This window comes from Pelodiscus sinensis, chromosome 21 (genome assembly GCF_049634645.1).
Source record: "Pelodiscus sinensis isolate JC-2024 chromosome 21, ASM4963464v1, whole genome shotgun sequence".
NCBI classification, from domain to species: domain Eukaryota; kingdom Metazoa; phylum Chordata; order Testudines; family Trionychidae; genus Pelodiscus; species Pelodiscus sinensis.
The window spans coordinates 1,988,057-2,001,644 of NC_134731.1; the positions used below are offsets into that span (position 1 = coordinate 1,988,057).

The 13,588-nt window shown below is 67.0% G+C and overlaps 1 protein-coding gene across 24 annotated transcripts in view; it reads right to left on the reverse strand.

The window, feature by feature from the left end:
* MYO18A (myosin XVIIIA) overlaps window positions 1-13,588 on the reverse strand; it is a 93,983-nt gene that overhangs the window by 37,901 nt on the left and 42,494 nt on the right. For 22 of the 24 annotated variants that reach the window (XM_075904560.1, XM_075904559.1, XM_075904558.1 and 19 more), the window contains 11 exons: window positions 13,508-13,571; window positions 10,945-11,089; window positions 9,851-9,862; window positions 9,303-9,476; window positions 5,308-5,398; window positions 4,865-5,057; window positions 4,059-4,145; window positions 3,220-3,361; window positions 2,751-2,910; window positions 1,057-1,243; window positions 477-717 (listed from right to left, as the gene is read on the reverse strand). In XM_075904560.1, coding sequence (XP_075760675.1) covers window positions 477-717; window positions 1,057-1,243; window positions 2,751-2,910; window positions 3,220-3,361; window positions 4,059-4,145; window positions 4,865-5,057; window positions 5,308-5,398; window positions 9,303-9,476; window positions 9,851-9,862; window positions 10,945-11,089; window positions 13,508-13,571 — 1,496 coding nt within the window. The remainder of the gene's footprint in view (window positions 1-476; window positions 718-1,056; window positions 1,244-2,750; window positions 2,911-3,219; window positions 3,362-4,058; window positions 4,146-4,864; window positions 5,058-5,307; window positions 5,399-9,302; window positions 9,477-9,850; window positions 9,863-10,944; window positions 11,090-13,507; window positions 13,572-13,588) is intronic. The other 2 variants (XM_075904563.1, XM_075904540.1) reach the window with 1 other exon arrangement.

Consider the following 13,588-nt stretch of genomic DNA (forward strand, 5'->3'; position numbering starts at 1 on the left):
CCCATGACCCCTCCACGGCCACCCCCCGCACCTTCCCAGCGCCCCATGGCCCCTCCATGGCCCCCTCCGCACCTCCCCAGCGCCCCATGGCCCCTCCACGGCCCCCCCCGCACCATCCCAGCGCCCCATGGCCCCTCCACGGCCCCCCCCGCACCATCCCAGCGCCCCATGGTCCCTCCACGGCCCCCCCCGCACCATCCCAGCGCCCCATGGCCCCTCCACGGCCCCCCCCACACCTCCCCAGCGCCCCATGGCCCCTCCACTCCCCCCCGCACCTCCCGAGTGCCCCGCCACACCCCCACAGCCTCCCTGTACTCCCCCACGGCCCCACCATGGCCCTGCCCCCACAGCCCCCCAGCACCACACGGGTGTGCGACACCCCCCGGCCCCACAGCGAGGCAGAGCTGCCGGGGGCCCCCGTGGCAGGACCAGTACCTGGGCCCCGCTCTGCCCCCCGGCGCGCCGAGAGCACCCACCTTGCCGGTACATGCGCAGCGCGTCCAGCAGGCGGGAGCCCCGGAGCTGGGCCCGCAGCAGGGGCACGTGGAGCTGCATGAGGCCTGCCTCGCAGTGCTCGCCGGGCAGGTCCAGCTCGCTGCTGCTGCTCACCCGCCGGGCCGCCAGCCCCCGGGCCTCCCCGCTCCAGCCCTCCGCCCGCGGCAGGAAGCAGTGCACGAAGTGCAGCTTCGCCTTCTTGATGGTGTCCACCAGGGCGTCCTGGGGAGGCGAGAGGAGGGCTCAGCCTGGCGGGCCAGGGGCTCCGTGGGGCCTGCAGCGGGCACCGCCCCGGGCCCCCGTTCCGCCCCCACCAGCAGCGGGGAGCTCCCCGCCGGCCGGACCCCCCGCCCTGCGCCGGAGGGGAGCCTGTGGGGGCAGGCGTGAGCGAGGCCGGGGGGCCCGTGGCCAGTGCAGAGCAGGGGACCGAGTCGCCCGCAGGGCCGATGGAAACAGCGTGGGCCAGTGGTTAGCGCCAAGGGCTGGGCCCCGGCTGCTGGGAGAAGGGGGCCTTGCCCCCGAGAGTGGGGGAGGGGCTCAGGCTGCCACTTGCCCACTCACCACCTGCAGCTTGATCTGGATGCACAGCGACTTCTTCTTGACGGCTGCCACGCCCGTGGTGAAGGTCTTGCGCATGCTGGTGGCCCTGCGCAGGGCCAGCTGGGACCCGCCTTCCAGGCCGGCGATGGAGCCCGACAGCACCAGGCCGGTGCCTGCCCGGCCCACGAACAGGCTGCTGATGATCTTCCTGCCGCCAGAGAGAGACGGTCACCCGCCGCCCCAAGCGGCCGGCAGGGCTGGGTCGCTAGCAGGGCTCGGCACCAGGGGCTCCCTGCTCTGGGAGCAAGGGAATGTGCGTCTGTCTGTGAGTGCGCCTGTCTCTGTCTGCAGCGTGTGTCTGTCTCTCTCCGTTGCGTGTACCTGTCTGTACCGGTCTCTCCGAGTCTGACTGTTCCTGTCTCTCTCCGTTGCGTGTGCCTGTCTGTACCTGTCTCTCCGAGTCTGACTGTTCCTGTCTCTCTCCGTTGCGTGTGCCTGTCTGTACCTGTCTCTCGCCGAGTCTGACTGTTCCTGTCTCTCTCCGTTGCGTGTACCTGTCTGTACCTGTCTCTCCGAGTCTGACTGCCTGTCTCTCTCCGAGTCTGACTGCCTGTCTCTCTCCGTTGCGTGTGCCTGTCTGTACCTGTCTCTCGCCGAGTCTGACTGTTCCTGTCTCTCTCCGTTGCGTGTGCCTGTCTGTACCTGTCTCTCGCCGAGTCTGACTGTTCCTGTCTCTCTCCGTTGCGTGTGCCTGTCTGTACCTGTCTCTCTCCGAGTCTGACTGTTCCTGTCTCTCTCCGTTGCATGTGCCTGGCTCTGTATTTGTGTCTGACTGAGAGAGACAGGAAGACTCAGAGAGAGACAAATACAGAGCCAGGCACATGCAACGGGGAGAGACAGGCAGTCAGACTCGGAGAGAGACAGGCACACTGAGACAGGTACACTGACTGAGAGACAGGCAGATTCAGAGAGTGTACCTGTCTCTGTGCCTGTCTCTCCCGAGTCTGCCTGTGCCTCTCTCTCTCCGTTGCATGTGCCTGTCTCTCTCTCTCAGCGTAGCCACTCTCAGTGCAGGTCCATGTGTGTGGTTGGGTCGGACGCGCCTGCCCTGAGCAATAACCCTCTCCCCAACCGGAACTGAGCCTGGTAAGCACCCGGGCAGCCCCACCCCACCCAGCGATCAGGAGGGGCAGCCCAGCCCAGCAGGAGGCCGGGGGAAGAGTCCCACATGGCAACTGCTGCCCCTCTGGACAGGGAACACCCCAGGCCCTGCCGAGGCGGAGAAATGCGCCCACGCCCCAGGCGGAGAAGGCTCAGGCGTGTCACGGTGCCCGCCCGGCCGCACCGCACGGGGACACGACAGGAAGGACGCTGGCTGGGAACACCCCCGCCCTCCCCCCCGCTGTGCCCCAGGCAGAGATGAGCCGTTCACAGGCGGGCAGAGAAGCCAGCCTCACTTTCCAGAGCTTCCCGGGGAGACCGGGTCTCCGTCGCAGCCGGGCAAGAGGCCCCGGCCACAGCACGGCCAGGGCCAGGGTGCTGGAGGGGTCCCGCCGGCCCCGCTGCTCCGCAGAAAGCCCCCCCCCTTCGGAGCAGCGGCGGCCAGCTCCCGCGCCTGCCCAGCGCCCAGGAACGGCGCGTTTGCCTTTCCAAGAGCACAAGCCCTCCCGTCCTCGTGCCCCCCCCAAGCCGCCGACTGCCCGGGCGCCGCTCACTTCTGGGAGTCCTGCAGGAGGGCGGCCGCATTCTGGGAGGCCGGGTTGGGCCGGACGTACTGGAGCCAGCCGCTGGCGTCGTACTCCACCCAGTTGGTGCCGGAGCTGTGGCCCAGGAAGAAGTGCCGCGGCTTGTCGCTTGGCAGCAGCGGGCCGGGGCCTGGAGGGACAGAACCCCCCAGTGAGCCGGCCCCCAGCGGGGCCAGAGGGTCCCCCACCGGCCAGGGACCTCGAGGGCAGCCCTGCCCCGGGCCAAGAACACCCACGGGCTCCACACGACTCCACAGCACAGACTCCGGCGCCCGCACGGCTCTTCAGCCCGAGGCCGCCCCCGGCACCGGCCACTGCCAGCCCTGCCGCGCCAGCCTGGGGCGAACAGCTGGAGACGGGGCCTCCCCTCCTCCGGCCCCCGCCCCCAGGCCTTGCACCTTCCCCTCCAAAGGGAGCCCGAGCGGAGCGCCCCCCCTACCTTTCTTCTCTCCCTCCGTGGGCCCGTAGTAGGCCAAGAGCCGCTCCAGCAGCGTGTCCTCGCTCCCCGTGGGCTGCAGGGCCTCCTCCTCCAGCAGCCACAGCAGCCCCCGGGCCTCGTCCGGGCGGGCCAGCGAGCGCACCTGCGCACAGGCGGCCAGGCGTCACCAGGCCTGCCCCAGGCCCCCGTCGCCAGAGAGCAGCCCCACAGGCAGCAGGTAAAGCCACCGCAGGGCGCGGTGCCCAGGCCCTCCCACCCCGTGGCCCCAGCCAGGAGGGCTCCCCCGCCTTTGCCCAGCGACGGGCCCTGCTCCAGGGTCGGCCTGGCCTCAGTGTCCCTGCAGGCGGGCCTTGGGAGCAGGCTGCACCCACGCGGCTTCCTCCAGCCGGGCAACCCAGTGCCCAGCCGGATCCCTGGCCCAGGCCTGCCGCCTTAGTTCCAGTCCTGCCACGCCGGGGCCAGATCTCTGTGCAGGGAGAGTTGGATCCCCCCGCGCCAGACGCAGGGCAGGGAGAGGGGCGGGGAGCCCAGATGCGGGGCCCAGACGTGGGGCGGGGAGCCCAGACGTGGGGCAGGGAGAGGGGCGGGGAGCCCAGATGCGGGGCCCAGACGTGGGGCGGGGAGCCCAGACGTGGGGCGGGGAGAGGGGCTGGGAGCCCAGATGCGGGGCCCAGACATGGGGCGGGGAGAGGAGCTGGGAGCCCAGACGCGGGGCCCAGAGGCGGGGTGAGGAGGAGGGCGGGGAGCGGGGCAGGGAGCCCAGAGGCGGGGTGGGGGGCAGCGGGCAGAGGGAGGCACTCGGGGGAAGGGCGCTCGCCTTGAGCCCGGCCCGTGCTTACCAGCGCTTGGTGGGAGGCCTGGTCTACCGCGGCTACGGCGCCCGACATGCTGGGCTCTATGTCGTCTAAGGCGAGCTCGATGCCCTCCTGGAGGACGGACGGAGGGTTAGTGCCGACTAGTGACCCCAGTTACAGTCTGGACTGAATCTCCAGGCCCGGCGCCCGCAGGGTTCCCAGGAGAGCCCCAGCCCCCCTGCCAGCACCCCGTGGGCAGGAGCTCACTGCGGGCACCATCGGGGGAGTGGTGGGGGCCAGGGCTGCCGTGTGCCCGGCAAGGGGAGTGGCCCCCAGGGCTGGGGGGCTGGACACGGGGGAGCGCTCTCGAGCAGCGCTGGAGTTGCCCCTACGGGGGGGCCTTGGGTCTCAGACGCCAGCCCCCCAGGAGCCAGGGCCATCCGGGGCCGGATTCACACCGGGCCTCGCCTCAGAGACCCAGCCGGGGAGATCAGGGTTAGCTGGGCCGTGCACACAGGCAGTGCAGCGCAATGGGCGCACCCTTCCGGCGTGGCCAGTGCGATCCCGGCCAGCCGCGAGCCAAGGGGCGTGGGCCCAACGAGCCAGGGCCCCGCAATACAGAGCCCCCCTCCCCCAGGAGTTTGCCAAGCCCGCAAGGCAGGGCGGCTGGCGAGGCCCCCGGCAAACGGGCTGGTCCGGGAAAGCCCCGCCCCCCTGCGCCGGAGCGCGAGCTTGGGTTCACCGAGCCCCCGGGCAGAAGGCAGCTGGCGGCTAGGAGAGGCCAGAGCCGAGGGGCAGCCAGCGCCGGGAAGGCCTTTCCCAGCGGGGGCGGGCGGGGGCGCCCCCAGTACCTCCTTGTAGCGCTCCAGCTCCTGGGCGAAGGCGCGCTGGTGGAAGAGCGCCTGCAGCCGCTCCTGCGCGTAGTTGTGACACAGCTCCTCGAAGGTGGCCCCGCGGGCCTGGCCCGCCAGCTCGGGGCTCTGGAACCCGGGCGTGTCCACCAGCATCATGGAGCACAGCGAGTGCTGGCTGGACTTGAGCGCCCTGCGGGGAGAGAGGCCACAGGGCTCCATGCAGCGTCCGGCCGTACCTCGGGGCACCACCACGGGCCCCCAGCGCCTGGGCCGGAGGGGCCCTCCCCAGCCCCGGCGGGCCCCGGGCCACACGGCCGGCCCTGCCCGCACCCCGCCGCTCCCCGCGGGCTGGCAGAGCGCGCTGGACGAGGTCTTCCCCCAGAGCCGGCTGGAGCGGCCGGCTCTCCCCCAGCCCACTCCGGCCCGGCCGTGGCGCCTACCTGTTGAGCAGCGAGATGAGCAGCGTGAAGAGCTCCGCATACAAGCCCGAGGCCAGGCCCTCCAAGCACTCCAGCGCCGTCAGCTTGGGACCTGGGGGAAAGAGACGGCCCCTGCGTGAGGGGGATTCCAGCCTCACCCGGGGACACGTGGCCAGGCCGCCCGTCCCGCGCAGGGCAGGGTGGGCTCCAGGAGCGCCGCAGCTCGGGATACAGCGGCTCAGGCTCCCAGGGGCGGGAATGGCTGCTGGAGGGGCGCCCGCCCGCCGGGTGGTCTCCTGCCTGCCGCCCGGGGCTGGGGTCTCTCTAGGCCTCCGTGCCTGTGCCAAAGGGGGAGGCGCAGGCGGCTGGATCCCTGGGGAGCCGGTCGCAGGCAGGGGCTGTTCTGCAGCCGGAGCCGGGGGCAAGACTGAGGTTGGCGCCCCAGGAGCCTCACGACCCCATGGCTCCAGGGGAACGGCAAAGGGAAACCAGACGACTTTCTATAAATATACGAGAAGCAAGAGGAAGGCCAAGGACGGGGCAGGCCACTGCTCAGTGAGGAGGGAGAAACAACAGGAAACTCAGAAATGGCGCAGATGCTCAATGACTCCCTTGGCTCGGTCTGATGAAGGAAGGCCTCACACAGTGAAGATGACACTAAGCGAGGGGGAGAGGTAGATACGCTTGAGGGCAGAGACAGGGTCCAGAGTGACTTAGACCAATTGGAGGATTGGGCCACTAGAAATCTGATGAGGTTCAACAAGGACAAGTGCAGAATCCTGCACTTGGGCTGGAAGAATCCCAAGCATTGGTACAGGCTGGGGACCGACTGGCTAAGTAGCAGTTCTGCAGAAAAGGACCTGGGGGTGAGAAGCTGGATATGAGTCAACAGTGTGCCCTTGTAGCCAAGAAGGCTAATGGCATATTAGGGGCATTAAGAGGAGCATGGCCAGCAGATCCAGAGATGTCATTATCACCCTTTATTCGGCTCTGGTGAGGCCACATCTGGAGTACTGTGTCCAGTTCTGGGCCCCCCACTGCAGAAAGGATGTGGACGCATTGGAGAGGGTCCAGCGAAGGGCAACCAAAATGATTAGGGGGCTGGAGCATATGACCTACGAGGAGAGGCTGAGGGACTTGGGTCAGTTTAGTCTGCAGAAGCGAAGAGCGAGGGGGGATTTGATAGCAGCCTTCAACTTCCTGAAGGGAGGTTCCAAAGAGGATGGAGAGAGGCTGTTCTCAGTGGTGACAGATGGCAGAACAAGGAGCAATGGTCTCAAGTTATGGTGGGAGAGGTCCAGGTTGGATATTAGGAAAAACTATTTCACTAGGAGGGTGGTGAAGCACTGGAATGGGTTACCTAGGGAAGTAGTGGAGTCTCCATCCCTAGAGGTGTTTAAGTCTCGGCTTGACAAAGCCCTGGCCGGGTTGATTTAGATGGGATTGGTCCTGCCTAGAGCGGAGGGCTGGACTTGACGACCTTCTGAGGTCTCTTCCAGTTCTATGATTCTATGATAAGGGGATGGTTGGATGGTAACATGATCTTGGTATCTAATTGGCCATTCATTATCAGTTGGAAATAGGTCAATGGAGGGATGATAGGAGTTGCTATAGGGAACTTTCTGGGTGTCTGGCTGGTGAGTCTTGCCCACATGCTCAGGGTTTAGCTGATCGCCATATTTGGGGTCAGGAAGGAATTTTCCTCCAGGGTAGATTGGCAGAGGCCCTGGAGGTTTTTCGCCTTCCTCTGTAGCATGGGGCACAGATCACAGCTGGAGGACTCTCTGCATGTTGGGGCCTTCAAAGTATTTGAAGGCTTCAATATCTGAGACATAGGTGAGAGGATTATTCTAAGAGGGGTGGGCGAGATTCTGTGGCCTGCACTGTGCAGGGGGTCAGACTAGATGATCATAATGGTCCCTTCTGACCTTAAAGTCTATGAGTCTATGAATGCTAGTGGGAAGGGGTAGAAAATAAAATAAAAAAAGAACAAGTTACAAATCACTTAGAAAAGCGAGACATCTGCAAGCCACCAGGGCCTGATGAAATGCAGCCTAGGAGCTGACAGAGGAGGTAACCGAGCCGTTAGCTGTCATCTTCGAAAAATCCTGGCAGACGGGAGAGATTCCAGAAGACTGGAAAAGGGCAAATCTAGTGCCCATCTATAAAAAGGGGAATAAGAACAACCCAGGAAACTACAGACCGGTCAGGCTACGGCTACGCTGCCGGGTTTTTTTGGATGAAGATGTGCAAATCGTGCTGGCATTTGCATATCTTCTGCCGATTCTTTTTGCGGAAAAGGGTTTTCCGATATTGGGCCCCATGTAGACACGGCCAAACGTCGGGGAAAAAACCCTCTTTCACAAGACCCCTTATTCCTCGTAAATCGGGGTTTACAGGGTCTTGCGAAAGAGGGTTTTTTCCCCCGACATTTGGCCCAGTCTACACGGGGGCAAATATTGGAAAACCCTCTTCCACAAAAAGAATCGGCAGAAGATATGCAAATATGAGCATGATTTGCATATCTTCTTTAAAAAAATGGCAGCGCAGCCGTAGCCTCAGTTTAACTTCTGCACCAGGGAAGATAATGGAGCAAGTAATTAAGGAATTCATCTGCAAACACCTGGAAGAGGATGAGGTGATAGATAACAGTCAGCATGGATTTGTAAAGAACAAATCATGTCAAACCAATCTGATAGCTTTCTTTGATAGGATAATGAGTCTTGTGAATGGGGAGAAGCGGTGGATGTGGTATACCTAGACTTTAGGAAGGCTTTTGAAACGGTCTGGAATGATATTCTTATCAATAAACTAGGCAAATACAACTTAGATGGGGCTACTATAAGGTGGGTGCATAACTGGCTGGATAACCGTACTCAGAGAGTAGTTATTAATGGTTCACAATCCTGCTGGAAGGTATAACAAGTGGGGTTCCGCAGCGGTCTGTTTTGGGACCAGCTCTGTTCATATCTTCATTAACAATTTAGATACTGACGTAGAGAGTACGCTCATTAAATCTGCAGATGATCCCAAGCTGGGAGGGGTTGCGACTGCTCTGGAGGAGAGGGTCATCATTCAAAATGACCTAGACAAACTGGGGAAATGGTCTGAGGGAAACAGGATGAAGTTTAACAAAGACAAATGCAAAGTGCTCCACTTAGGAAGGAACAATCAGTCTCACACACACAGACCGGGAAGCGACTGTCTATGGGGAGTCCTGCAGAAAGGGATCTAGGGGTCACAGTGGACGACAAGCTAAATATGAGTCAACAGTGGGACACTGTTCTAAAAAAACCCAACGTGATTCTGGGCTGCAGGAACAGGAGTGTTGTGAGCAAGACACGAGGAGTCATTCTTCCGCTCTACTGCGCGCTGATCAGGCCTCAGCTGGAGAGTTGGGTCCAGTTCTGGGCCCCGCATCTCAAGGAAGATGCGGAGAAATTGGAGAGGGTCCAGAGAAGAGCAACGAGAATGATGAAAGGTCAGAGAACACGAGTGATGAAGGCAGGCTGAAAGAACTGGGCTTGTTTAGTCTGGAAAGGAGATCGAGAGGGGACATGACAGCAGTTCTCAGGTATCTGAAAGGGTGTGATAAGGAGGAGGAAGAAAAACTGTTCTCCTTGGCCTCTGAGGACAGGACAAGGAGCAAGGGGCTTACACTGCAGCGAGGGAGGTTTGGGTTGGACATTAGGAAAAACGTCGGGTCCGGGCGGTGAAACACGGGGATAAGTTGCCGAGGGGGGTCGTGGACTCTCCATCCCTGGGGATACTCGAGCAGGTTGGCCAGACACCGGGCAGGGACATTCCAGACCTCGCGAGGTCCCTGCCAGTTCTAGGGTTCCATGCCGAGGGTCGCACCGGCCGGCCGTGGCGGAGCAGGAGATCGAGCAAGTCCCGCCCTCTCACACTCCGGGGCAGCGTCCCAAGCACTAGTCCTGGGGGCTAGTTAGAGAGCCAGGGAGGCGCCAGCTGCCGAGATGGCCGGGAAGGGACCCGTGTGCGGCAGCAGCCCCTACCTGAGCCGTCCCCCAGGCCGGGCTCCTCGGGGCCCTGGCGGAAGGAGGTGGAGCGCTGCAGGCTGCTCTTGGACTGCTGCCTGAAGATGAAGGACGAGAGCTCCTCCAGGCCACAGCCCAGCAGGTACGCCGCCTTCTGGGCCCACTCGTGCCGAGCAAACTGCCTCCTTCCAGCTGGGGGGGAAGCATCGCTCAGTGCCGGGACACAGCCGGGGCCCTGGGCTTCCCGCCGCCCGGCACAGGGGGGCCGGGGCTGCCAGGCCATGCAGGCAGCCCGAGTGTTGGATGAGAGCAGGGCGCCCCACGGCCCAGGCTGGCGGAGCCGTGGGGCCGGGGTAACAGGCAGGTGCCCGGCCGCCAGCCCCGAGAGCCCGTCTCGGCAGACGGGACAAGCGCTACTTGGCTGAGGGGCCGGGCATTAGCGCCCCTGGCTCCCTGCCCCCGGAGAAGCCAAACTCCAGCAAGACGGCAGCAGAGCCCCCTCCCCCCGCTCCTGGGGACACGGGGCAGGTTAATGGGGACACGGGGCCGCGACAGAGGGGCTTTACCTTCGTCGGCGTCTGCGGCGCCAAGGGACGGCATGCACCATGCAAACAGAGAGACGGTTAGAAGGCCCCAGGCAGGGCGGGCAGCCCCCGGGCAAGCAGGCAACACGCAGACAGACACGGACCAGCCCTCCGGCCGGGGCCCTTCCTTGAGCCAGGCAGCCTCGGGGGGCACTCACCAGACCCTCAGAGCCAGGCCCCCTTGTGCTCGCCCCTCTGCGCCCCAGGCCACACCGAGGCAGCCCCACGCGAGGGCACGGGCCCCGGACGCTCCCTGGCCATGCTCTACCAGTGCCGCCCATTCCCCTGCTGGCAGGCGTGCCCGGCAGGCACTGGCCCTGCACCCCGGCCGGGGGCCGGAGCTCCTCGGGGGCCTTTTCCCCAGCCCCACTCAACCGGAATCGGACAGCCCCTTCCCGAGGCAACTGCCCCGCAGCTCCGGCCCCCCAGGCCTGGCCGTCCGCAGAGGCAGGACAGCCCACGGAACCAGCCTGTGACCACACGCCTGCTGCTTCGCGGCCTCCAGGGGCCCCCGGGAATTAAGGGACACGGTGCTGCAGGGCTGGGCTCGGGGTCCCCGCCTGCCACCAGCCCAGGCCTGGAGCAGAACCTGCAGCCCTGGGCGAGATCTGGGTAGCTCACGGCAGCGCCTCGTGGGCACCTCAGGTGCCTGCCTGGGCAAGCAGCCAAGCCCTTCCCCCGGCGTCCATGTCTGCACACCAGCAGGCCCCTGGCGGCCGCGGCAAGAAACCCCAGCCCCCTGCCGGCACGGCTGCCTGCCCCCGACACAGGCCTCAGCCCCGCAGCCCTGCCCGTCCCAGCTCCGTCCCACGGGGGCTGGAGCCAGCTGTGCCGCGCCCCCCACCCCGGAGTGTGGCCAGCCCTGCCCCAGGCCCGTGGAGAGCTGGAGACAGTGGCTGAAAGCCGGGTGAGTCTGGCCTGTCGGAAAGCACGTCCCGCAGCACCGGAGTACAGCAGGGCTCCGGCTCCGGCTCCGGCTCCTCCGAGAGACCTGCCCCAGCCCGAGTGCCCTCCTGCCGGCCCCGCAGGGCAGGGTGTGGCCAGGGCGCCCGCGGGTGCCCGGAACCAGGCATTACCTTTGGTGGCCCCGGCGGCCCCCAGGTGGTAAATGGCCCCCAGGACGAGCCAGAAGGCCTTCTGCTCCTCGCCGGAGATGCCCATCACCTTCATGGCAGCCTGCAGCTTGCTGAACTGCTGGGCAGCCTTCTGCTTCTCCTCCGCCTAGGCGAGCCGACACGGTGCCACTGGCGCAGCGCGAGGGCCGGCGCGTCTCCCCCGCCCCGGGCCTGAGCCCCCACCCCGCTGGCACCGCCCTCCTCGCCCCGCCCCGCTCCTCTGGCCCTGCCCTCCTCACCCCGCCTGCCCCGCTGGCCCCGCCCCTCTGGTCCCACCCTCCTCCTCTAGCCCCGCCCTCCTCGCCCCGCCCCGCTCCTCTGGCCCTGCCCTCCTCACTCCGCCTGCCCCGCTGGCCCCGCCCTCCTCGCCCCGCCCCGCTCCTCTGGCCCTGCCCTCCTCACTCCGCCTGCCCCGCTGGCCCCGCCCCTCTGGTCCCGCCCCGCTCCTCTGGCCCCGCCCTCCTCGTCCCGCCCCGCTCCTCTGGCCCCGCCCTCCTCGCCCCGCCCCGCTCCTCTGGTCCTGCCCTCCTCACCCCGCCTGCCCCGCTGGCCCCGCCCTCCTCGTCCCGCCCCGCTCCTCTGGCCCCGCCCTCCTCGTCCCGCCCCGCTCCTCTGGCCCCGCCCTCCTCGTCCCGCCCCGCTCCTCTGGCCCCGCCCTCCTCACCCAGCCCCGCTCCTCTGGCCCCGCCCTCCTCGTCCCGCCCCGCTCCTCTGGCCCCGCCCTCCTCGTCCCGCCCCGCTCCTCTGGCCCCGCCCTCCTCGTCCCGCCCCGCTCCTCTGGCCCAGCCCTCCTCACCCCGCCCCGCTCCTCTGGCCCAGCCCTCCTCACCCCGCCTGCCCCGCTGGCCCCGCCCCTCTGGTCCCACCCTCCTCCTCTGGCCCCGCCCTCCTCGTCCCGCCCCGCTCCTCTGGCCCAGCCCTCCTCGTCCCGCCCCGCTCCTCTGGCCCCGCCCTCCTCGTCCCGCCCCGCTCCTCTGGCCCCGCCCTCCTCGTCCCGCCCCGCTCCTCTGGCCCCGCCCTCCTCGTCCCGCCCCGCTCCTCTGGCCCAGCCCTCCTCGTCCCGCCCCGCTCCTCTGGCCCCGCCCTCCTCGTCCCGCCCCGCCCTCCTCACCCCGCCCCGCTCCTCTGGCCCAGCCCTCCTCACCCCGCCTGCCCCGCTGGCCCCGCCCCTCTGGTCCCACCCTCCTCTTCTGGCCCCACCCTCCTCGTCCCGCCCCGCTCCTCTGGCCCAGCCCTCCTCGTCCCGCCCCGCTCCTCTGGCCCCGCCCTCCTCACCCCGCCCCGCTCCTCTGGCCCAGCCCTCCTCACCCTGCCCTGCTCCTCTGGCCCTGCCCTCCTCATCCTGCCCCACTCCTCTGGCCCCGCCCTCCTTGTCCCGCCCCGCTCCTCTGGCCCCGCCCTCCTCGTCCCGCCCCACTCCTCTGGCCCCGCCCTCCTCGTCCCGCCCCACTCCTCTGGCCCCGCCCTCCTCGTCCCGCCCCGCTCCTCTGGCCCCGCCCTCCTCACCCCACCCCCGCTCCTCTGGCCCCACCCTCCTCACCCTGCCCCTCTCACCCCTCCCCGCTCCTCTGGCCCCGCCCCTCTCACCCCGCCCCGCCACTCTCACCCCGCACTCCTCCTCCCGCCCTGCTCCTCTGGCCCCGCCCTCCTCACCCCACCCCGCTCCTCTGGCCCCACCCTCCTCACCCCGCCCTCCTTGTCCCGCCCCGCTCCTCTGGCCCCGCCCTCCTCACCCCGCTCCTTTGGCCCCGCCCCTCTCACCCCGCCCTCCTCACCCCACCCCGCTCCTCTGGCCCCGCCCCTCTCACCCCGCCCCGCCACTCTCACCCCGCACTCCTCCTCCCGCCCTGCTCCTCTGGCCCCGCCCTCCTCACCCCACCCCGCTCCTCTGGCCCCACCCTCCTCACCCCGCACTCCTCGTCCTGCCCCGCTCCTCTGGCCCCTCCCCCCTCCCCTCACTCTACTTGCCCTGCTCCTCCCACCCCATTCCCCTTGACCCGCCCCCTCACTCTCTTCGCCCCGTCCCCTCGCCCCATTCCCCTTGCTCCCCCTCTTGCCCCACTCCCCTCACTCTGCTCCCCCCACCCCACTGCCCTTGCTCCGCTCCTCTCCCCCTGTTCCCCCTCTTGCCCCATCCCACCCCCACCTCCTCTCCCCGCTCCCCTTACCCCTCTCAACCCGCCCTGCTGCCCCTGCCCCATTCCCCCTGCCCCACTTCTCCCCCTCCCCCGGGCTCTGGGGACGCCCGGGCCAGGCTCAGCAGAGGTCATGGTGCCCTGGGAAGGACACCGATGGGGGCAGGGAAGGCACTCGTTAAGCCTTTAATGACAAAGCTGCAGCACAGGCTAATCGTGGGCTCCAGTGGGCACAGAGGGACCAGATGGTGCTGGGAGATGGAGTCTCTGTCTCGTGGGAGGGGGGAGGCCTCGCGGTCGCTCCCAGCCCCCCGCCACGGTCCTAGCAGCCCCGCAGGAACCCGAAGGCTCCTCGCCCAGCCAGGCCCAGCCCACACGCCCGGACTCACCTTGGACAGCGGCACAATCCCAAAGACGTTGGTCTCGGCCAAGTGGCTGAAGTGCAGCTCGGTTCTGCGGGGACAGGACAG